This window comes from Eretmochelys imbricata, chromosome 10 (genome assembly GCF_965152235.1).
Source record: "Eretmochelys imbricata isolate rEreImb1 chromosome 10, rEreImb1.hap1, whole genome shotgun sequence".
NCBI classification, from domain to species: domain Eukaryota; kingdom Metazoa; phylum Chordata; order Testudines; family Cheloniidae; genus Eretmochelys; species Eretmochelys imbricata.
The window spans coordinates 76614989-76639364 of NC_135581.1; the positions used below are offsets into that span (position 1 = coordinate 76614989).

General features: G+C 43.7%; 1 protein-coding gene across 1 annotated transcript in view; it reads right to left on the reverse strand.

Moving 5' to 3' along the window:
* Positions 1-332: 332 nt before the first annotated feature.
* Positions 333-24376, reverse strand: part of ADAMTS17 (ADAM metallopeptidase with thrombospondin type 1 motif 17) — a 251846-nt gene continuing 227802 nt past the window's right edge. Inside the window, exons 22-24 of the mRNA XM_077828766.1 lie at positions 24068-24220; positions 3917-4094; positions 333-484 (exon numbers count right to left, since the gene is read on the reverse strand). Of these exons, the coding sequence (XP_077684892.1) occupies positions 333-484; positions 3917-4094; positions 24068-24220 (483 nt within the window). The remainder of the gene's footprint in view (positions 485-3916; positions 4095-24067; positions 24221-24376) is intronic.

Consider the following 24376-nt stretch of genomic DNA (forward strand, 5'->3'; position numbering starts at 1 on the left):
ACGTTGCAACTCTTGTCCTTTTTTTTTTAAATGGTAGCAAGCCATCCAGTGGCTGGTAATAATATATTAAAGTAAAAAGCAGTAATGAAAAATGTAATGATGTCAAAACACAATAAAATTCTACGTGATTGGCTCCTTGAGATGACTCTTTTTTAAGGTGGATGAGTGGATTACTTTGGTACATCCAGTCTGCAGAATTAGTTTCAAGTCTTATTAGGTATGCTTTGGAATCCACCACATTGTAGCAACTCATTAAGTTCCAGTACTCAGACCTACTAGTTCGTGATTTACATAGAAATAGCTGTAATACCCTAAGCAGCAGCACCAGTTCATTAACTCTTCTGCTGCATCTTGTTTGCGTAAAAGTCTCTGCATGTCTGGCAGCAACGTTGATACCATCTCATGTCCTGGCACAGGTTCTTCTCACGGATCACCCTGCAGTACACTGTCCACTGGTCCCCTGTACACTTGTATGTGAGAGCAGCTTCGGACAGAAATGGAAAGAAGAAGCCAGCATGTTAAGGAGAGCATCCCATGTGTGACCAACATAACCCGAGCAGTAAATGAGGGGAGAAATGGCTAATCTTAGCCAACACTGCGATTTGGATGGCATACTTTATGCTCTAAGTAGGGTTGCTGCTGAAAAGCTCAGGGCGACAGGGTGGTAGTGGCTTGTCTGACAAACGCAATGGAAAGAGCGATCATGCAGAAAACTGTTGCAAGGCTGGACAAGCAATAGCTGGGCATACCCTTGTGGGCCTTTAGGAATTCTTATGCTGGATCAGATCATCTGTTAGTGTCCTATTTCTGGCCCTGATTCAACAAAGCGCACACAGCACATGCTTAACTTTAAGCAGGTGAGTAGTCCCCGGGACATCAGTGGGGCTACATGCATGCGTAAAGTGAGGTATGTGCTCAGTGCTTTTCTGAATGAGGCCCTTTTGACAGTGCCCAGTACTAGATATTGCAGCAAAAGGGGAAAGAAGCCCTGTAATGGAAAATCATGAAGCAGCCTGCCGAGTGTGGTTAGAACATCCTGGGCAGAGGGGGGAAAGACCAATTCAAAAAATCAGTGTGTTAAAAGCCAGATTCATAGAAAGTGAAAAACGGGACACTGGAGCCACTTGCTGTCATGACCCACAATTACAGCTGAGGGTGGGGTGCAGCTTTCCTTGTTAGGATAAATATTGCAATATTCTACAGTCATGGAGTAATATTTTCAAAAGTGCCCAAGGCCCAGATCCTCAAAGGTACTGAGGCCCCTAATTTCCACTGACATCAGTGGGAGTTAGGTACCTAAATGCCATTGAAGAGCTGGGTTTAAGTGGTTTGGGAGGTTTCAAACATGGTGTAGGCACTTAGGAGCTGTAATCTCATTAAAAACCAATGGGGCTTAGGCTCCTGAATGCCTAAGTCACTTTGAAAATGGGACCCAAGTTCCTAAGTCACTTAGGGTCTGTCTACATAGCAATTAAACACCCCTGGCTGGCCCATCTCAGCTGACTTAGGCTCATGAGGCTCTGGCTACCAGTCTGTTTAACTGTGATGTAGACGTTCAGACTTGGGCTGGAACCCAGGCTTTGGTACCCATGAGCGGGGAGGGTCCCAGAGCCCAGGCTCCTGCCCAAGCCTGAACATCTAATCTACACCACAGTTAAATAGCCCCACAGCCCAAGCCCCACGAGCCTGAGTCAGTTGGCATGGGCCAGCTGCGGGTGTTTAACTGCAGTGTAGAGAGACCAGTAGACACTTCTGAAAATGTTACCTATGGTCAAAAACACTGCAGCCTAAAGCAGTGGCAGAGCAGCATTTTATAATGATCATTATTTATTATTTGTATTACTGTAGCTCCTAGGAGTATCAGTCCTGGACCAGGACCACACTGTGATAGGTGATGTACAAACCCAGAACAAAAAGACAGGCCCTGCCCTGAGGTGCTTACAATCTAATTCTGGATGGCTTCTGTAGCGTACGGGAGTATTTTTCTGTACGATTCTTATTAATGAGGCTTATATTGTGGAAAATAGAAACATCTGTTTAAAGATAACCAAATGATAACTTGTTTATCCAGAAGAAGAGCAAACCACTCAATGCTGATAATTGGTGTATATTTTTGTTGATATCGAGTATCATTGTTGCTGGCACCGATAATTCCCCCAAGGCAGGTTTAGAAACATAAGCATCCCAAATTACTTGCAGATTACTTGCAGGGACTTCAACTGCACCACTCTACTAAACACAGCTTTGTGCTAAAATGTGAATTAGAAAAGATTTCTCATCTCATCGGTGGATCAAAGACTTATTCTTCAAATGAAAACCTTCTATGATAAACTGTACATGCTAACATTTCTGGGAAATAGTCTCATATGTTTTTTATGTTTCTAAACAAAAGGATTTAGAAGCATTTTGAAGCTCTTCAGCTGGACCAGTGACACTCGTATTTTAAAAAGCAGTTATTGAAAGTACTATGGATTTTCAGGGAAACAAATTCCAGCTCAGAAGCCTCACGTCCAGTCTTAAGTGTGGTTCTACTCGGAAAAGTGACTTTGTAAAAATGCCTCCCTTTCTGTTAATCAGATCTGCGCTCTGTGTGTATGTGCAGAGTCGGATCTACTGACTTCGGGGCCAAAAATAAACAGGACTGCTTCTTACTTCTGTGTGCGCTGTACAGCTGAGAGAGTGCGAGCTGGAGTCCATTCTGGTGTGCCATCAACAGAATTGTTTAAATACTAGCCAGTTACACTGGAGGAAAAGGGAGTGCACTGAGGGCATAATGGAAGGCAACAGTGTTGCACAAGTGTAGTTTATGGCCTAATGTGGCCTGCTGACCTTTTTTACTAGTGATATGTGAGAAGGAAAAAAAACCCAGCTCAGCTGTCAGATCCCAGGTTGAACTTGTGGGGCTTGCTGTTAGAAAATGCATCTTTTACTTGTAAACTTAGCACATATGACACAGAAAATAACGGAGACAAAAGAGCCATGGAACCCCATGATGGACTATTGACAGAGTCACTTCTGAGTAGAACCACTCTTTAAATACAGAGTTGTGGTATCTCGGCAAATAGACAATTTATCACCAGCAGCCTCAGCTCAGCTGGGCAAACAGAGAGTAGATCATTAAGGGAGTGGGAGAAAGAAAGAGTTAAAATGGAGACTCTCTCACTCCTTCCTTCCTGCCCAGAAATAAGTGATTTCAGCAAGTCCCATTCTTAAGTCAGCAACTAATCTGTGGAAGGTCTATCTTCCCTCCAAAAAGAACCACCTTTCCAAAAAGCTACAACCTTGGAAAATTCTACCTCCCAAAGTCAAATAATTTTTTTTTTTGGACAGGTGAATAAAATATTATTGTATTCATCATCACTTATCATAGTGAAAGGCAGGTGAGAAGATTTTGTGTTTGGGCTGGATACATTTGCAGGCTTTTCCATTTCAATTCATTCCCCCAATTTTATTAACCAAGCAAAATGCAACCCAAGTCACTAACATTCTCTGCTTATCCCATTTTACCCATCATGTGACAAGATGTTTGAAGCTTGGAATGACGACTGAGTGTGGGTGAATGCCCTCACCCAAAACTCCCAACCCCCTTCTCTCTGACCCGCAGATACGCCTGCCTGCTCCAACTGGTCACTCAGGGAACATGGCTCTAGGAGTTCTGGCTTGGCGGAGGTCTCAGGCAGGGTGGAGCTACGAAGAATAAAGCATCTGTCTACTCTGGAACATTAATTACCCAGAGATTCTGATGGTCTCCACGCTTCTGTCTCTGATGAGCCATCTGGAACCTCGTTTCTGTAACATTCAGCACAAGGACTATGTTTCCCAGATACCTGGGCAGGATATATTTTCTGGCGTTTGATGGCTTCAGGTTGATTATTTAACCTCCCCAAGAATTGTAGCTCTGCATCCACCCACTCACCGAGTCTGGGCGAGGTAATTGTGTTGACATTTATCTTCTCATTGCAGGCCTCTTGGTGACACTGTCTGTAGGCTGCTGGCTTGGATAGGACAGGGCACTCGTTGCCATGGCGGCCGGTGACTTTGTGCATACACTGCACCACACGTGACTGGAGGCCCTTCCCGCAGGTTGAGGAGCACTGGAGAAGAGAGGGACATCTTAGTGCAGCGGTTCTCAACCTATTTACCGTTGTGGGCCGCATATGCAGCTGTCTGTGTGTCATGTTGGCCACATCCACACAATACATATATAACCTGTAGGGCCCTAAGGATGTCACATGGGCTGTAGCTGTGGGTGGATTAGGCCACAGGTTGAGAACCACTGCCTTAGTGAGTCACAGGCCAGCCCCATGGCTTGGAAAGACACACCGACCACAAAATCGGGGACTGGAGCGAAGGGCACAGTGAACCCGCAGCAAAACTCGGCATGAGCGACTCAACAACAGCTGGTATAATGTCCTTCAGCTATCGTATTTGCCCCTGCTGAGTCTCCAGGCAGGCCCGTACCCACTAGACCTGTGTGCAGAGAGGAGCACCTGGCTATGTGGTAAGGTGGAGGGCAGCTGCCTTTGTGGCACCCTTCCTTCCCCCCCTCACTTCCTCCTTGTGTCTCTCTGGGTCCACCTACAAAGCCTCCCATCCTGAGTCAACAGGCTTGGGGTAGTGGCAGTCGGTGCTCTAAAACAATGGTGTGGACAGCGCTTTGAAGTTGCAGCTCAGGCGCAGAAGCCTAGCTGGGGTGTGTGTGTGGGGGGGGGGGCTAGCTCCTAACTGCAGTGTAGACATAGCCTAACCTTTTGGAATCTGGGTGAAAGGGCAGGCAGGGAGGGGCAGAAAAGGGACACCGTTCACCCCACCAGCCACTCAAGGGCATACATGGAAAACTTATATTGCCAGAGGCTGCGTTAGCTTCTCCATTGCATGGAATCCCACTTTGCTTTCCATGAGGAATCCCCAGAGACCCAGTGGCTCCAATGGAATCCCACTGGCTGAGTTCCTAAGGGCGACCTCTCCACAACACAGAGTCTCGCAAAGTTCCTGCACAGCAGATCAGCAGTCTCGCAGGTGGCAAGGCAGTATAAAACAAGAGAGGTGGGCAACTCTAGTACTCAAAGGTCTGTCCCTTTACTCCCACACACAAAGACTACAGGGGAAACAGAGAAGCTGGCGTTTCAGTATACAGGAGGAAACATCAGGTATCCAAGTATTCAGCCTCCTCTATTCCTGCAAGTCCCTCTGGCTCTCGCCTGCCTTCCAGGGAGCAATTGGAAATTGCTCTCCGTTAGCTTGGCTTTTATTTGCCAGAAGGCCAGATCCGTTTATGCGCTTTCTTTGTTGTCATACAATTGGAGTCCCCGCCCCTTTCCTTCTGCCCCACGCTCGTGATTTACAATGTCCTACTTGTAAGTGGCTCAACTTTAATAAAGGGAACGCAGCGAGCAGAGTGCAGCACCCCAGCTGGAGTTAATAAAAGAACCTTGCATTTAAAATAAAGAAACAATGAGTTGCAAAACTTTGGCAGGGTGCCTATGTCTGCTAATGCCACACACAAACCAAAAGGAGGAGGGAGGTATCCGAGATGATGTTGGGCTGATATGGCAAAGAGCGTGTTGATTCCTCTCTGGCTTTCCTGAGCCTTATTGGGGTAGCACAGCTATCCCTGGCCAAGAACCGCCAGTCTCAGGGTGATGATCCTTACTGATTAAACCCAACATTTAAGAAGATCAAAAAGATACACTTCAGGTGGGATGAAGATGGATACAGAGATTGGCTGACAGATAAGACGGAAGTACCATCAAAAACCAAACCATTGCTTTAAGCCACAACCTAGAATAGGGGCAGTGCCTACTGCCTGCTGCAGAAGAGCCGAGCCATGGGTCTTGCCCTCCCTGTGTTGCTAGAAATCTCAGGTGTTTCTGCTCAGAGAATACACAGCGAAAAGAGCGTGGCTTGGTCCCCGCACAGGAATGCAAAGAGGTTTTTGAGGGAAAGCTCCTTGCACTCTTTCCCTTCCTTGCTGACCAATGAAGGGCTAGATGCCACTTGACTTCAAATTATCAGAGCCATGGAAAATAGGGATGGTGAAACAGTTCTTCTGAATTGCTCTGCACTCAGGTATCACAGTGATGTAAAATCCTTAACTTTATTTCCAGGAAAGAGTAGGTCTGGGGTGGGGCTTTCCCCAGCATCCTCTGTGGTGAAGGCTGATATGAAGAATCATTTAGATTTGTGTCGATGTCCTTATAGTCTTTAATTGCTCCCTTTGGTGGCCCAGCGGAAGCACCGCTTCTCATAGAGGTTTCCTGCTTCTGATATAATCACTGAATTCCTTGTTACTTGTTTTTATGCTGAGAGTTATATTTGCTCTTCAAATTCCATATTAGCCTTCTCACTTCCTCCTAATGTACTGCCTACCATATTTCACACTCCTATTTACTGACTTCACTATGGCTGGATTTTCTGAAGGATCTCTGCTCGGCTTGAATAACCCCTTGGCCTTTACTATTTATTCCTTGCCTTCCTGGTCCCTTTGTGTTCCAAGGAATGCATGGCTTCTGAGACTCTATTATTGCTTCCTGAAAGTAGCATCCATGCCACATGTAAGATGGATAAAGACAGATGGACGGGGAAGTACGAGGAAACAGTGAGACAAATGTAATATGGCCACTATCTCCCGATGGCTCCACCATAGTTACTTTTTGTACCACCTCCTGCATGTTACTTAGGACTAAGTAAAGAATAGCCCCTCCCCGCCTTGGGGACTCTACAACTAGTTCATAGAATCTCAGGGTTGGAAGGGACCTCAGGAGGTCATCTAGTCCAACCCCTTGCTCAAAGCAGGACCAATCCCCAACTAAATCATCCCAGCCAAGGCTTGGTCAAGCCTGACCTTAAAAACCTCTAAGGAAGGAGATTCCACCACCTCCCTAGGGAACCCAGTGCTTCACCACTCTTCTAGTGAAAAAGTTTTTCCTAATATCCAACCTAAACCTCCCCCCTGCAACTTGAGACCACTGTTCCTTGTTCTGTCATCTGCTACCACTGAGAACAGTCTAGATCCATCCTCTTTGGAACCCCCTTTCAGGTAGCTGAAAGCAGCTATCAAATCCCCCCTCATTCTTCTCTTCTGCAAACTAAATAATCCCAGTTCCCTCACCTCTCCTCATAAGTCATGTGCACCAGCCCCCTAATCATTTTGGTTACCCTCCGCTGGACTCTTTCCAATTTTTCCACATCTGAGTTGTTTCAACAAGGAACCATTTAAGGTATCAGACTGTGGCCCACTGTAACATTTGACCAGTTTATATGCACGGAGTTGATGTCTCAAATGGCAAAGGTTTCATTAGATTTGGTTGCCACTTTGATCTCTCCCAACATTTTCATCACATTCTCCTGATGTGGAGGCTGGTAGTATAACGTTACTGGCTTATTTGCATTCGTAGAGCTTGGAAAATTAAAATCCAGTGCCGATTCAACTGGATGATCCTTTCCACTCACCCAATGAAATACAACAATAATCAATAGGACATGGGTAGCTTTACAAACATTAAAATTAATTCTCACAACACACCTGCGAGGTAAGTGAATAATGTATCTCCCTTGGACAGATGGTGAGGCGGAGATACATAAAGATTAAAATGACTTAGCCAAAGCCACAGAGTTCTGTCAGGAGAAGAACATGGAAGCTCCATGGCTCTCAGTCCTGCGTCTCTCTCCATGAGAGTCCTTTTTTTTTTTTTGGCTTGCTATATTTTTTAATATTCCTACCAAAAATGGATTTTTCATATAAAGTGTGTTAATATTTTCAGTCACTGAGTTACAAATGTTCATGAGCGTGTGTGTTTCTGTCTGAAGCTGTTAGCCAGCAAGGAGGGCAGGCCATGAAACTTTTTCCACAGACATTGCCAACTCTACTCCTTAGACAAATAACAGCAGAGTTTTTGCCCTAAGCAGTTTGATTCCTTCTCTTGGGAGACTGGGATCATCACCTATGCTATGCAATTAGTCTTTCACAGCCAGGAAGACAGATTTTAACATCTTTCTTGAACTTTTCAGGCTTGGCAGCTAAAGTAGGGTTGGACATCTGGCTTATTGTAAGAAGAAATTTTCAACTCTATACTTGGATAGTGTCTTTACAAAGGAATTTCAGTAGGAAATAGGAATAGATACAAATTACATAAAAGTGGGGGGGATTTCTTACTCACACTGTACCGTATTCAGAAGAGATGACATTGATAAAAATAGCAGGGAAATCAAACACAAAGTGAAGCTTCCCATAAATACTCCTGGCTCCTCCTCTGCTTCTGGGTAAGTATACCCATTGCCACAGCACCTCTGCCCCTCTCCCATGCTGGGGGAGCAGGTAAGTATACACATGCCTGGAGCAATTCTGTGGGCCAGACTCGCTGCAGGTTCTGCCAGCACAGACCCTGGTACAGGGCCTCCAGGGAGGTAAAGTCTACACGGGGCATGGCAAGTTCCAGTGGAGGAAGGCGGCTGCAACCTCCTCTCCAATGGGAGATTCACAGGCAACCAATGCAGCAAAACTCACTCCAGAGAAGGGTGTGGCCTGAGCTGGTGGGGGTGTACTGAGTCAGCTCTTCTTCTAATGCAGCTTCACCTGGTGCAGCTCAATTGTGCATGCTACTTTCCCACTGTGCCAGAGGAGAGCAGCAGTGGAAAGACTCTCTGCCCTGCCCCATGAAAGCCCCATGGGATGCAGAACTCCTTCTCCAGGCACTTAGGCCAGATGTGACAAATTGTGCTTAGTATATTTAAAATATTTGTCAGCAAACACTGGACTTGATATTTTTGGTAGGCATCAGACCATTACATTATTATTAGCAAAACAATTTGTACCTGTAGGACATCTTCTTGAGGACCGCAGGGCTTTACAAACACTGATTAAGCCTCACAAGATACCCAGGTGTCTACATGGATGTGGAAACTGAGGCTTAAAGGAGGTGAAATGATTTGCAAAACTTGCTGCATCAGTGGCAGAGCCAGGTACAGAACCCAGATCTCCAGAGTCTGTCCTTTAACTACTACTAGACCGTGCTTCTCCTTTAGAATGCCCTTGTTCCAATATCGAGAAAAAACTGGGACAGAATACCTTATGCATTCATCCAGACGTATATACAGCCCCCTTGTGGATGACAAATGCTTCTGATGTCACTGGTAGAGGCTTTGCCTCAAAAAGGTACTTCTTCAAACAGAAAAGGAGTACTTGTGGCACCTTAGAGACTAACCAATTTATTTGAGCATGAGCTTTCGTGAGCTACAGCTCACTTCATCAGATGATGAAGTCTGATGAAGTGAGCTGTAGCTCATGAAAGCTCATGCTCAAATAAATTGGTTAGTCTCTAAGGTGCCACAAGTACTCCTTTTCTTTTTGCAAATACAGACTAACACGGCTGTTACTCTGAAACTTCTTCAAACAGAAGGTCATGGCTTTCCAGCTCATCCAATTTTGCCAACCCACTGAGCTAGCTGGCAATGTTTTTAAGGGACCGGCCTGTTCCCGAATGAGATAATTCAAGATGACATCAGTGATGGTGACCAGCTTGAAAGCAAGTCACATTCATTAGTTACCACCCATGCCCTTGGCCTCTGGTGTTTAAAGGTATCTGCTTCTTTCCAGTTCTGCTGAAAATTACTGGAGCCAAGGGGTCACATTTTACCAAATCTGCCTGTACAATTTATGAATTTTACATGAGATTATTAATGCTCTGTATGTAAACTTTACCAAGCTGCAAAATCCATTTTGAATGACAAGCCCCTTTGCCTTCTCTGTTGTCTGTTTGCCTTCATGTTGGGTTGAAATTCCAATGCCTGGCAGCAAAAGAACAACAAAGGAGGGTCATTGACAAGTGTTCTCTCACTGACATGGAACGGCTCTCAATAGACAGCCTCCCAAGCAGAAAAACTGGTTTATCAGGGGAGAGGTTACCTAGCAACAGAGTAATCTGGTAGGGGGGTCTCTAGTAACCTGAGGAGGTTGATCAGTAGGTTACCTGATATTTTTCTTCAGCCATGTTTTTCCAGCTCAAGCAGTCTGATGAGTGACTGAGAGGAGGTATTTGACTGTCTGCTTCTTCCCAATTCTGCTAATATTACTGGAGCCAAGGTATAACATGGTGGTGTCTCTAATATCTTCTATCTTGACTCCAGAGTTCAAACACTTAAGGATTTTAAGAAAGGGTGGAAGTATTTTTTTCCCCTGGCTGTTCTTATTTCCTGCATGTGTAAAAGTCAGAAGGAAAATGAGGCAAGTTCCTGGAAGGGAATTTGTGCTGATTGACAAAGGCCTTGTAGGCTCTGTGCTCCCTGGATTTCAACAGGCCACAATGTGGGGGGTTGAGGGTGAGGTGATGAGAGCAAGGTATGAGAGTTGTTGCTTCAGTCCCTAGTGTCAGGCTTATAATGAACATTGCTAATTTAAACTCTTCAGCTTCACAGCAACTCAGCAGTGAGCACGTTCATAAACTTCAGGGCAACTTCCACGGCTGTATAATTAACTATGCACTGAAGAATGAAATGTCTGTCTTTCTACGGATAAGATCTAATTGCCCAAAGCATCTTGTAAGCGATTTCTCAATATTTCATAGGGAAAAAAAAAAACAGAAAACCTATCTGGTCTTGTTAGCAGCAATCTTTCATTTGAAGACTTTTGTCAAGTGACTGATTTGTTTAATTTAATCAAGAAAAAATGTCTGCTCCTCTGACTCAGTAAACTGAGTTGGAAGAAACAATAAATTATAACAGAAAATGCTCATGGCAGATGCAACAGTACCTCATAACTTTAAGAGAGGCACAATTTTTTCCAATTGCCTAGAGCTGTGCTTTCAAACTGAAGCCTGGATGACCTAAAGAATAAGACAGGACCAGCACTTCCAGAGGGTCTCAATGCATAAATAAACTAGACTTCCCCATTCTGAAGAGCCCCATTATCTGCAGAGTTCAGAGGCTGAAAGAGGCCAGGTTTAAATCCATGATTATTCTGGAGAAGTAACAGTGCCGCAAAATGCTGTGCGTTATGGCACACAGCAACACAGAAATGTGATTGGTTTAATTTGATCTACCTGTAAGTTTTAAGGACAGATGTAGAGACCAGGATGTGGGCAAGCAGGCCTAGTTATCAAAGCCAGGGTCGGAAGTCAGGAACCAAGGACAGGGTCAGGATAGCGCCAAGAATCAGAGTCAAGAGTTGAGTCAAAGAGTGAGCTGGAATCAGTATCAGGAGTCACATCGAGGGTCAGGACTGGAGTCAGAGTCAGAGAGTCATGCCAAGGGTCAAAGTGGAATCAGGAACCAAGCATAAGTCAGAGTCAGATAGCAGGGCCAAAGGTCAAGCCAGAGGCAGGGTCCAGTACCAGCAGTACATCAGTTCACTCAGGTGCTCAGACAAGTTCCTTTGCCTTCTGGCTTAAGTACTGCATCCAGGTCAATCAGTGGGGCTGGGTGTCTGTTCCAATCAAGAGCTTTGTGAGTGGAGCCTGTGGTGGGCCAGAGTTCTGCTAAATCCCTCCCTTGCTGGTTCTGGAGCACTGTGAGGTGGTGGCTGTGGTCTGGGCACTGCCTGAGGACCCAGGGGCCTGGGTTTGAGACCCGTAATCCCTCACAACAAGACCCTACAAGAAATGGCTGCAAACTTTGTGCTGGGTAATAGAAGCCGAACTGTGAAATGTACATGGGCCGACTAGCCTATATGGTTCCATATTCCAGCATGCTTAGCTCTCCTTACAGAGATGTGTTCGCATTCAGGCCAGGCCCCCAGCTGATATAAACAGGCATTGCTCCACAAGTTTCCCTATCTGTAGGACTTTAATGGAGCTATGCCGATTTACACCAGCTAAGAATATGGCCCTCATTTTTAAAGAATTTCTTGGGAGCTTGGGCTAGTCTGAACACTCTCTGTAGTTATGTATCTATTAATTAATGGTGCTTAACTGCAATTTACAAACAACTGAGAATTTAAGCTGAAGATTCTGCTGGGTGTATTTAAATTTAGCAAGATACTGTTTATCTTCGCCCTCTATGTACCACAGATATTCCCCCCGCTCCGAGTCGCCACTGGACGGAGAGCGGCTCAGCTCAGACAACACTGAAAAAGCGCTGGTCAACCCTTGCACTGCCCTCCTTGTAAACACAGTGAGACCAGTGACCAGACGCTTTGATGCTAACTGGTCGTCAAGGTGCTCTGGAAAATTGTTTCCTTAATTTCTCTTTGGACATCATAAATCCTGAAAGGCTGTTAGAAAGAATGCAAAATTATAGGGAGCTGCCAACAGATGTTTCTACAGGAGATATCTGTATGTGTAACATCTGTCTGACTAGCACAAAGATATGCTGATTATCATGGGGTTTCAATCTGCATAATTACCCTCAGGCTGGGCACCATGAGTGATAAATGGTGAATTACTTGCTGCACTTACCTCTTATTGGAAAAATAATCCTGAATTCTTTACCAGAATGTCAGGGGAACTCAAGAATTAGAACAGAATGTCAATGATTAACAAGCTCTGCCTCTTACTCCTTTTTTTTTTTTTAATCCCCCAACATATTTTTGTTTTTAAAGCTAAAATAGTTGTGACGAAATTCCCTACGAAATCCATGGACTCTGGTGGAGGCTTTAAAGAATCACAGAAATGTATGGCTGGAAGGGACCTCAAGAGGTCTAGTTGAGCTCCCTGCACTGAGGCAGGACCTAATATATACCTAGACTTTCCCTCACAGGTGTTTGTTTTTAAAGACCTCCACTGATGGGGATTTCAGAAGCTCCTTTGGAAGCCTATTCCAGAGCTTAACTATCCTTATATAGTCAGAAAGCTTTTCCTACTGTCTAACCTAATTCTTCCTTGCTGCAGATTAAGCCCATTGCTTCTTGTCCAACCTTCAGTGAACATGGAAAACAACTGATCACCATCTGCTTTAGAACGGCCCTTAACGTATTTCAAGACTTTTCTGGTCCCCTCAGTCTTCTTTTCTCATGACTACACGTGACCAATTGTTTTAACCTTTCCTCATAGGTCAGGTTTTCTAAACCTTTTAGGTTTATGGTAGTTCTCTTCTGGACTCTCTCCAATTTGTCCATATCTTTCCTAATGCATGGTGCCCAGAACTGGGCAGAGTATTCCCACGGAGGCCACATCAGTGCCAAGTAGACTGGGACAACTACCTGCCGTATCTTACATACGACTCTCCTGTTAATTGCTGGCTCATATTCCATTTGTGATCCACTCTAACCTCCAGATGGTTTTCAGCAGTACTGCTGCCTACCCAGTCATTCCGCATTTTGTATTTGTGCATTCGATTTTTCCTTCCGAAGTGCAGTACTTCGCACGTGTCTTTATTAATTTCATCTTGCTGGTTTCGTATCAATTCTCCAATTTGTTAGGATTGATTTGAATTCTAATACTGTCCTTGAAAGAGCTAGCAACCCCTCCCAGCTTTTATAAGCCTACTCTACTCCATTCTGCAAGTCATTAATTCTCTATAAGAAAAATGCACTTAATGAAGTAGCCCTTTTAATTAGAACAATTATTCTTAGCAATTAACCCAATGTTCTATTGTTGGAAATCATAGCCAACCTCTGAGAATCCCACTAGACAAGAACACATTAGGATCTGCTCCACTTCAAATGGAATACTAATGACTACAGCCTTGACACTGACAACAATCCTACTTACTGCTTAACCAGTGATGATGATAATTTGTATTTCAGTAGCATCCATTATTATTATTATTATTTGTATTACTAGTGTGCCTAGGAGTCCCAGTCATGGACCCAGACCTCACTGTGCTAAGAACTGTACCAAAAAAAAGCAAAAAGACAGTTCCTTCCCTAAGATGCTTACAATCTAACGATAAGACAAGAGACAACAGATGGATACAGAGACACATCCGACGAAGTGAGCTGTAGCTCATGAAAGCTTATGCTCAGATAAATTTGTTAGTCTCTAAGGTGCCACAAGTCCTCCTTTTCTTTTTGCGAATACAGACTAACATGGCTGCTACTCTGAAACTGACAGGGGAATACAAGAAAACTATGAGACAATACTGGCCAGCATGAGAAGCTAGAGACTCAGCAACCTGACTGTTGATCGGGGTCCCCCTGTACTATGCATTGTGCAAAAGAGACAGTCTCTGCAACAAAGGGTTTACAGTCTAAACAGGCAAGCCAGGGAAAAAGTGAGAAGGGAATCAAGAGGCAGAGGGAAGTGAAATGGCTTGCCCCAGGTCACGCAGTAGGTCAGTGGCACAGTCAAGAATAGAATTCAGGTCTCCTAACTCCCAGACCAGGGCCCTGTGTACTAGCTCATACTACATATCTATTGTCCCCTGTCCTTCTATTTTCTTTGTAAAGACAAGGGGTGAAATCCTGGCCGCCCTGGAAGTCAATGGTAAAGTTCCGTTGCCTACAGTGGGGCCAGGATTTCATCCAAGAAAATCATGGTTGTGGATCAGGTGTTTTTTATGTATTCAGACTTGCTTGATCACTTCATTAGGGCTGCATTTTCAAAAGAGCTCCAATGCCATCACTAAAACGCCAGGCTCAGTTTTGCATGTCTAAGTTTTGCCTGTACAATTTCTCAATGTTCAGTTGTCCCATGTGCAAAGTCTCAAGCTTTTATATTGCAGAATACATTTATGCATTCATTAATTATTTCTCATCTGGTGCTCATCATCATAATATCCGAGAACCTCACAATCCCTCCGTAAGGTAGGTAAGTGTCACTGCTCCTGCTGGGGAGGAAACTGAGGCACAAAGAGGTCCAAGGCCACAAAAGAACTTTGAGCCACACCTTTACAGCACAAGTATCAAAAGTCTTTATCTTTCAATATCACCTATTTCTTATCTCCAAGAACTATTGCTCTCCCAAGACTGGTATTAACAAACCAGGAGGTCTGGTCCCTGCTGGAATGCCACTGGGATAATGTTGAAGGAAGAACAGGCCTTACAATTTTGTCTTTAAAACCAAAATTGCTTGGACTAATAAAGTTGCTAAGCTACCTTTAAATACAGTAATTTGTCTACAACAATGCAATCAGTTCTACTTGTTAGCAGGATGGTCACATTTGACATTACTTTGGCTCAGACCATTATCCGATTATATGGTACATTATGCATTTCTGAGGGATGTTTTTCTAAGGTGTAAATATCTCACTGACATTGACAACCCGATGAAAGAGAAGCAAGCTCCAGAATTACCTGACAAAAAGCTCTCAGCTCAGGAATCAGCCAGCACTTCAGCTGATGAAGCAAGTACATTCATGGAAGGTTGTGGGAACCGCCACACAAAAGCAGCTCTTGAAGTACACATCCAAGGTTTAGCAATTAGTTAAAAGCAAAGCCTTGGATGAAACAAGCATTCAGGAAGCATCCACCTTCATCCATGTGTGTCCCCTGAAGAGCAAGCAGGTTAGCACCTCCCTGGGGCTGGCTACAAAACAGTTTTGGGAAGACAGTTGTGCAGTGGCAGCAGGAGCATGCGCGTGTGGAGAGTGGGTGGGCCAACCAGTCAAGACTCAGACTTGAAAGGAAATCCTTGAAGAAGTTTGGTTACTCCTTCCTGGGACCACGCTGAGCTATTTGTGGAGAAAGGCCTCGTCTACTTAGGAACTGGCACCAGTTTAACTACAGATGTGTTTTTAAACTGGTGCAATCTCTGTGTAGATGCCCCTTATTTTGGGCTAAGGGTGGCTTATTTCATAGAATCATAGGGTTAGAAGAGACGCAAGGGTCACCTAGTCTAACCCCCTGCCAAGATGCAGGATTTCACGTTAGCTTAACACGGTAAAACACCAGAAAAGGCTACACAGCAAACTCAGGGCACGGTGAGTAGAAAGAAATTCCAATATCAACTCCACTGACAGCGAAGAAGAAAGAAAAATCAACAGTCCTGGATCATCACCACCTACAGACCTAAAAGTGGCAATTCTTCAACAAAAAGACTTCAGAAACAGACTCCAACGAGAGACTGCTGAATTGGAATTAATTTGCAAACTGGATACAATTAACTTAGGCTTGAATAAAGACTGGGAATGGATGGGTCATTACACAAACTAAAACTATTTCCCCATGTTTATTCCCCCCACCACTCCCCGCTGTTCCTCAGACGTTCTTGTCAAGTGCTGGAAATGGCCCACTTTGATTATCACTACAAAAGCTCCCCCCTGCTCTCCTGCTGGTAATAGCTCACCTTACCTGATCACTCTCGTTACAGTGTGTATGGTAACACGCATTGTTTCATGTTCTCTGTGTATATAAATCTCCGCATTGTATTTTCCACTAAATGCATCCGATGAAGTGAACTGTAGCTCATGAAAGCTTATGCTCAAATAAATTTGTTAGTCTTTAAGGTGCCACAAGTCCTCCTTTTCTTTTTGTGGATACAGACTAACAAGGATGCTGCTCTGAAACACGTCTAAACAGCAATCCTTGAGTGCAAAACTCTGATTTCATGCCAAAAGCCTCAATGCAACGAAACCACTGGGAATTCAATGTTGTAAACAAAATCCACTTCACTATAAGAGCAGACGGGCAAAGCCAGGGATGGTTTCTGCTTTGTAAAACAAAAGCTATGACTGGCTAAGAGCCATGTCTCTTTTACGCCAAACCCGCCCCCAAAGGAAGTTGAATAAATAGTGACCGGTTTAACGCACCACCATTTAAAATGGTTCCTTTCCAGTCCTTAACTCTATGAAGCCAGCATTGCATCCTTCCTTTTGTATGCTTATTCTGCGGGGGGGGGGATCCCCCTCCTGTCAAGGAATCCTTGGCTGGTGTAAAGCTGATACATCCAGGTTCGTGCGATCTGCTCCCAGCCCTCTGGCACAGAGAGGTATTGGGGGTGAGCGGATGACATAAGGGTTGTGACTTGAGCTTCTGGATTGCTGGCCAGTAGAACAATCTGCAGGGAATTATTACTATCAACATAACTTAGAGTAGGCCTTGGGGTTGGTAACTACGCTTTGCGAAGTTACACTGGAGGCTGATCTGGCCCCTGGTCAGCCCCAGGACTGGGGAAGTGGAAAGTGGAAAGTTGGCTAAGAACCACATTCCCTCCCCACAGCTAGGTCCTACACAGAGCACATCTCATCCATGTCATTTCAATTTCTATATTTTGCATTCTTCTTAGGGCAGCCAACTAGCAGCACACACTCCTCTGGCCAAATTTCCAACATCCGCTTCTGTGCAACAATTTTGCATGTGCAAACTGCAATTTGTGCATGCAAACTGGTGTGCAATCACTACCATAATTTGTGTGCCCATACAAAAATGGGCATGCACCCACTTTTGCAGGGACATTAGTTGTATGTGCAGAAATCGGCTGCCAGCTGCGATGCTTGGCTTCGGATCTAAATTACTGTCCATCCCTTATAATTTTCTATCCAGAAAAGTGAATCGAAGAAGAAAAGTTATTTTCCCCAAGGCATAAGAAGATTAACTTAATTCTTGATAAAGGTCACAATCAACAAGTTGTCTGTGATTTATTATAAACAGATGGCAGGTCAAGCTGTGACTACGTAATGAATGCTATAAAAAAAGGACAGTGTGCTTCTCTAGTCACAACAGCTTTGAATACACCTCCTAAACTATAGCTGTCATTGATTTGCTCTTCTTATCATGTAATGTGAGTTAATCATCAAGGGCAAGGAGTACAGAAGGATTTTCTGATGTTCCCAAACACTAGTAACTCAGAAAACAGGTCTTTCCCTAGAATTAGGAAGAAAGGCTTGATTGTACAGTTCTCACTGAAAGAAAAATGTCTCAGTGCACTGTTTTTATTTCTTTTAGACAATACAATTTACTGCAAGTAACTGCCAAAATAATGCATTTGCAATTAGAAAGTCCTTGTTACCACAACCATGACTAATAACCCCTGATCCTCAGTTTGAAACATTTCAATATTTGGCATAAACACAATGCTATTCTAAGAGGAAAACAGACTCCCTGCAGCAATTTTAAACATTCACCTGTGATGAGTATCTGCAGGCAGCCTTACATAGGCTGAGAAAAGGACTGGAAAGAAATTGGCAACTGTTGATTGCCAGGGATGACAGGTGGCTATAGGTAATTTTTCAAATGTGCTTCATCATTAATGACATTATTTGACAGCAAGAATATTTTTAATGACATTTTGCCAAGGCGTTTCCTACTAGGGCTTCGCAATTTGTTCCAGTCAGTAAGGGGTTCTGGGTTCCCATGTACCCTCTGAGATGCATGCCAGCCAAGTGTTTGAAATAGAAATGGGTAAAAGAATGATTCTTCCCCAAATCTCCCTTCACCACACAATACAGTCTCAGCTCAGACATTTATATTTGTCCTGAGAACCTGGTCCTTACTGCACAAAACCGAAGGGTCTTGCTCAACACAGTAGGTCAGATTCTGATCTCAGTTACACTGATGTAAATCTGGAGTAACTCATCAGACTAAATTAATCTGGATTTACACTGTTATAATTGAGATCAATATCTGACCCACTATGTTGAGTGAGGTCCTTGGGTTTTGACCCATGGATTGTAGGGAATCATTATAGTCAATTATCCTGGATGTACGTAAGTGTAAATGAGATCAGAATATGATCCAGCAACTGCAATTTTCCTCCTTTAAAAGACTTTTTTCATGAGACTATGAAATATATATAATATGATATGATTGCTAGCTTGTTGCCTGGGGAAAATAAACTGCATGTCTAACGTTCCACCTACCCAAAATGGGCCCTTGAGAATGTCAGCACTAACAATTTTTTTGCCCCCCTAACTCTGCTTCCTGGATATAATCCTCTTGAAATAATATAACTAAATAGTGGAACTGGGAAACCAGAATCACTCTGATTGTGCTGCTGACCCCAGAACTAAGACACTATTCACAAGGCAGAAACAGCAAATGTCAAGATGTATAAGCCAGTGAAACAAATAAACTAAGTCAGAAATTTAAAAAAAAAAATCCAGAAGAATAGTGAATCATTTAATATTTAAATATTGCTAGTTCCAGTTATACCCTGAAAGAGTCCAACAGCCAACTGGGGAAATGGAGCATGAGGAAAAGCCACACTTGCTGATTTGTACCTGAGTGATCTCACTGCTTTTTCATTACCAGACTAGGAGGGGAGTGGTGGAGAGGGATACATTTTGGGGAAGCTTGGGGAGCTGAAAAGCAACCCCCAGCACTGTTCAGCTTCAGGCAACACCTGATGTTTGTCAGCACAGTGGTCCACCCAACATGCTCCTGAGCCAAGTCAAAAAAGCATCACTGCATCGTTCAGGATGTACATTTTCACTACATGACGCATGATTGATCCTGGTTGCAAGGTCAAGGACAAAGTCCTTCAGCTCACCCCCTCAAGTGCAGCCTAACATATGCAAACAGGATAAATCATATACACTATTAAACTTTATGTAACAATACATTCTGCATATTAACTGCCTGCATCTTTTAAAGGAGTGCAGTAATTTACCAGGTTATCGGGAGCCCTAGCTGAAGTTAGTTTGCAATATATTTAAGCCATCATAGTTCATCAATGTCCATGCTGCTAAAAGGCAGTACCCCTGGAATAACTAGCAGGTTAGAAACATATTTTTAAAATCTATGCTTCAGTGTGAAGTGCTGGGAAAATGAGAAACTTTGATCCTTTCTTTTAAACACCACAATAAACAACAACAAAAAATGTAATTTACTATCCAATGATAAACATTTAACAGGCCAGTTTTCAGACAATATAGAACTGCTTCAAAGTATCCAAATGATGGTGAGTGAATGAGATGTGTGTTTAACTGGGTGAGCAACACTTCCAGAAACTGCTGATATGGATAGATGCATTTCCATGTGGATAAATGGTGTGAATGGGAGATGGCTGAGTGGGTTCCTATTCATTTGGTCATCTTTATATCATATAGGAAAAATATACAGTGAATTGTGACTCTGAAGACATCAGGTTAGAGAGAAAGAAAGAAAGATTTAAAATTGTAAGCCAATACTTTCCTCTAGTATGTTATGTCTAGTATCTCCACCCTTTAGATGATAGGATGTGTGGGACATGGAATGTCCTCATTTATGTTTTGTTCAGTACTGAGTACATCATTAGTGCTAAACAAAACTAATAATTATATTATGCTCAGGGGCTGGATACTCTGTAAACAGTAAAGAATTACAGAGTGAACTAAAACTGTCACATGTATATCTGCACAGGACACTCGGAATAAACTTTAGCGGCAACTGTAAATAGTAACCCCCAAATACGTTGCAAATATGATAACAATTAGGGCCAAAATTCTCCTCCCGGCCGTAAGCCAGAGCAAATGGCATTCCACAGTAGACATCGGCATCACTTGGGGGCACAGCTACAGAATCCTCCCTCTAAGGGCTGTCGAGGCTGCAGAACACAGTATGCGAAGCTTGGGCTGGAAGATCTAGGTAGTTGCACAGTCACAACCCATGTGCCCACCCCTACCCCCCCAAATTCCTGTTCTGCACAAGGTGGATCAAGCCCCTATATAAACATATATATGAACGTGTGAGTGTACACATAGGCAATGTATAAAACACTACTAACAATGTAACTTAAGGTTTTATATTGCTGTCCATCCCCGTAGTATCTGAGCGCACCAGGAACTAATGAGATGGGTACATAACAAACATGTCTCATCTTTCGCAATGATAACCCTTGTTCATCCCATGTGCCTCACTCAGGCATTGTTTACTGTCATCCTGTGGCAGGTTTCAGAGTGGTAGCTGGGTTAGTCAGTATCAGCAAAAAGAATGAGGAGGACTTGTGGCACCTTAGAGACTAACCAATTTATTTGAGCATAAGCTTTCGTAGGCTTATTTCCCCCCCATTGTTACTCACACCTTCTTGTCAACTGTTGGAAATGGGCCATCCTGATTATCACTAAAAAAGGTTTTTCTCTCCTGCTGATAATAGCCCACCTTGATGGATCACTCTCGTTACAGTTGGTATGGCAACACCCATTTTTTCATGTTCTCTGTGTGTGTGTATATATCGTCCTACTGTATTTTCCACCACATGCATCCGATGAAGTGGGTTTTAGCCTACAAAAGCTTATGCTCAAATAAATTTGTTAGTCTCTAAGGTGCCACAAGTACTCCTGTTCTTTTTGTCATCCCATGTCCTGTCATGTCTGAATGTGACTGTAAGCTCCCTACAGCAGTGATCTGTCTTTTCGTTTATACACTCTATGTACTCTAGGGAGGCTGCTCTGTAAATAATAAAAACAGTTTGCCCATTACCACACATGCATCTATCCTATTTATAAGGTCTGTCTGGACTTTATTCTTTTTATGAGGTTTTGTCTCTTCCTATGTTCCTCATGGTGGATTCTAAAACCCTAATAGTCACTGTTTGGATGAGTGATGGACTGGATGGCAGAGTAGTCGTGGGGCTGCCATGTAAGTTGTTTGCATGTAAAGAATCAAAACTTTTTTTTAAACTGAGAAAATAACTAGTGATCATTAACCCCTCCCCCAACAAAAATACTCCCAGCAATAGACTGAAAATGCCCAGTGAAGTCATTTTACAAAGTTGTTGCATGCTCTGAGGCTAATTTGTATTAACACTAAAAGCTTCCGTTTTATAAGCGCTAAATTCTTTCACGGCAATTTATGTAGCAACAGTGTTTTACCAGGGGATTTTAGTTTGACTTCATGGAGCTCAGTACACTCTACCGCTCCCATACTTTCTGTCTCCAAACAATGACATGTTCACCCACCATGCTATGCTGGTCAATACCAGCTGGATGGTTAGGATGTATGATGGCGTTAGTGGTTCTCCTACTGGGTTTAAAACCTCTGGATGGTTGAATCTATGTAATTGGTGAATTCACAACAATTTCATATTTCCCGCTATAAAAAGAATCCTAGTCAATTCCTACTCTGAAATGTTTTAAGGTTCTTAAAAAATGTGTGTTATTTCACCTGTCAATATAGGGGGACAGTTTATTTTGGCTAGTTCTCCTGGATTCTGCATGCCAGGTTACGAATAAAATAACGTTCAATACTCTAAACAGTCTGTGATGCAGATTCTTGTTTCGGTATAAACAGACGTATTGCATATGGCAGGTTCTTAATGCGTTCTCCAGCATTAACACCATTAGATTCACATACAATTGCCTCCTGAGGGGATTTATTTACAAATATTTTTATTACTGATCGTCATCCAAAAAATGCTACGGCAGGTAAGCCTATTTGCCTGTGATGGCCTTTGTTTCATTGGAGTTTGATCAATAACAACAAGAATTAAACTTGCTTTTTTGGAAAGGAAAATGAAACTACTGTATCCCAGTGGTTTCTGCACATGCCGTACATTCCTGAACACAAAGCAGGCTTTGTGTTTAAAGAATGGTACACTTACAAAGATAAGATAAAACAGGACTGGAATAGAATATTCCTGGGAAATTTCAGTCCCCCAAGCAAACATGAAGTTAGCAACGTAAAGAGATTTTATGAACAGCGTGGCCAATTGCTGAGGTCCTTACCCAGACAAAACTGCATGTGTGGCTAAGGATTGAGTGAAAACTCAGGAACCAATTCTGCTCTGACTTACATCAGAGTATATGAGGATCAAGTCCACTGACAACACTCTAGGGGCTCTAAATTTACAATGGCGTGAGTTGGTGTGGAGTGTGGCCCTGAGGATGGGAATTCTGAATCTAGCTCTATTTTTAAGTAAATGACTAATTTTCACTTCAGAGGGTCAGAGTGATTCACAGATAAGACTGTGCAGTGTATTTCTTGTGGTGGCAATCAGGCTATGAGGTGCTGGTGGCTGAGGAAGATACAGCTGCACAGCTTTGGATCCATCTTTACTGTGATAAAACAGTAAGTGTCAGATTCTGCTTGCCATCAGGGGCTACTCGTATGAGTCAGAGGAACAGAATTTGGCATTCAGTGCTTTGAGACCCCTTGTCTGTCTTGGGAAGGATTTGCTGAGCAGGTCCTTTCCAATATGCTGTTTAACACCAGTTCTCCCAAACCCTTGGTTTTGTCAGCCAGGTACTTGAAGCCCACATTAACTAGGCCAACCTGCCTTCTTTTAGGTAGCATTTTGTTTCATTTCCCCTAGCAGGCTCTCTCTAAAGCCAAGCCGAAAGCCTGCCTGACCCTCTTGAGCACAGGCCAGTGCAGGAGAGTCCCAAGCAAACGAGTTCCCCCACTAAATATCTCTTAGTGGATTCTGCCATTCACTTTGCCCTCTGGAGCCCTGAGGTTTCTCCTTCTCCTGGCAAGGAGAGCACGGGAGGGTGCTAACGGGGGGTAGACTGATCCTGGAGATAGCAGGGGGCTTCGGACTGTGTCCCGTTCCCACTGATAACCTTGAAGGGGGTGGTTGTTGCCAGGGGATGCCACCTCTACTGAGAGCTCTGAGGTAGAACTGTGAGGCAGCCTCGTGTATCTGTGGACTGCTCAGCTCCTTCATTCTCTTCTTAGCCTCGTAAGGGACTTCGAGGGAGGTCTGCCACCCACAATACATCCCATCATCATGCGGAGAACGTGTGTGTGGGCACATAGCCATAGCACAGACAATCTCTGGGGGTTGGAGGTCATGCAGCAGTTACGGCACACAGCAAGAGAAAACCTTTGGGGGTTGGAGGTCAGATAGCAGTTACAGCACCCCTCTGCTCCTCAGAATGGGCCACATGAGCCGCCATTCAGGATCCCATTACTCCTCACCGGCCGCATTTCTAACAATACCTGCAACTGTTAGCACTGAAAGATATATTTCTTAAAAAAAAAAAAATCAAACTTCTGCTGCTTCCTTTGCCGTTTGCTCCGCTTAGAAAATGGAAACAGAGGTCTGTGTCTCGTGCAGCAGCCCAAAGCTGCAACGCCTGGGCTGTCGATGCTGTGATGGCGTGTTTAAATCCCCAAGCTACTTTCATGGAAATCAAATAAAAAAACCCACGACAATAAGTCTATTTCCTATTAAACAGAATAATTAAAACCCAACAACTTTGAAATGTGGGACTCAAACTTCCCGTACTGGCACGGTGTGCTGCGTAAATCCACACTGAAGGGTTGTTTAAAAGGTGGATTCCTGACCTGATAATTTAGGCAATTAGAGAACAAACACTGCTCGGAGTTCACAGTTACCTTAGACCAATCCCCCGTTTTCCACTCATAACAGCCTGTGTGATCCTCGCACTCTTCCTCATCCCTTGGCCTGGTGGCTGCATCGCATTTCCCTTGAGAATTCGTGCACATTACTGTTCTCTTCTGGATTCCCCTGCCGCAATCTGCTGAGCACTGAAAAACAAGAGGCATTACTTTCAACCACTGCACAACATCACCTAGCAGAATGGGATCCCGATCCATGACCAGGGCTCCTACTCACTATGATACTACAAATGATTACCATCTTGGCTGGTTGTCATCACAGCTGCAGAAGCAGAGTCGAGGGAC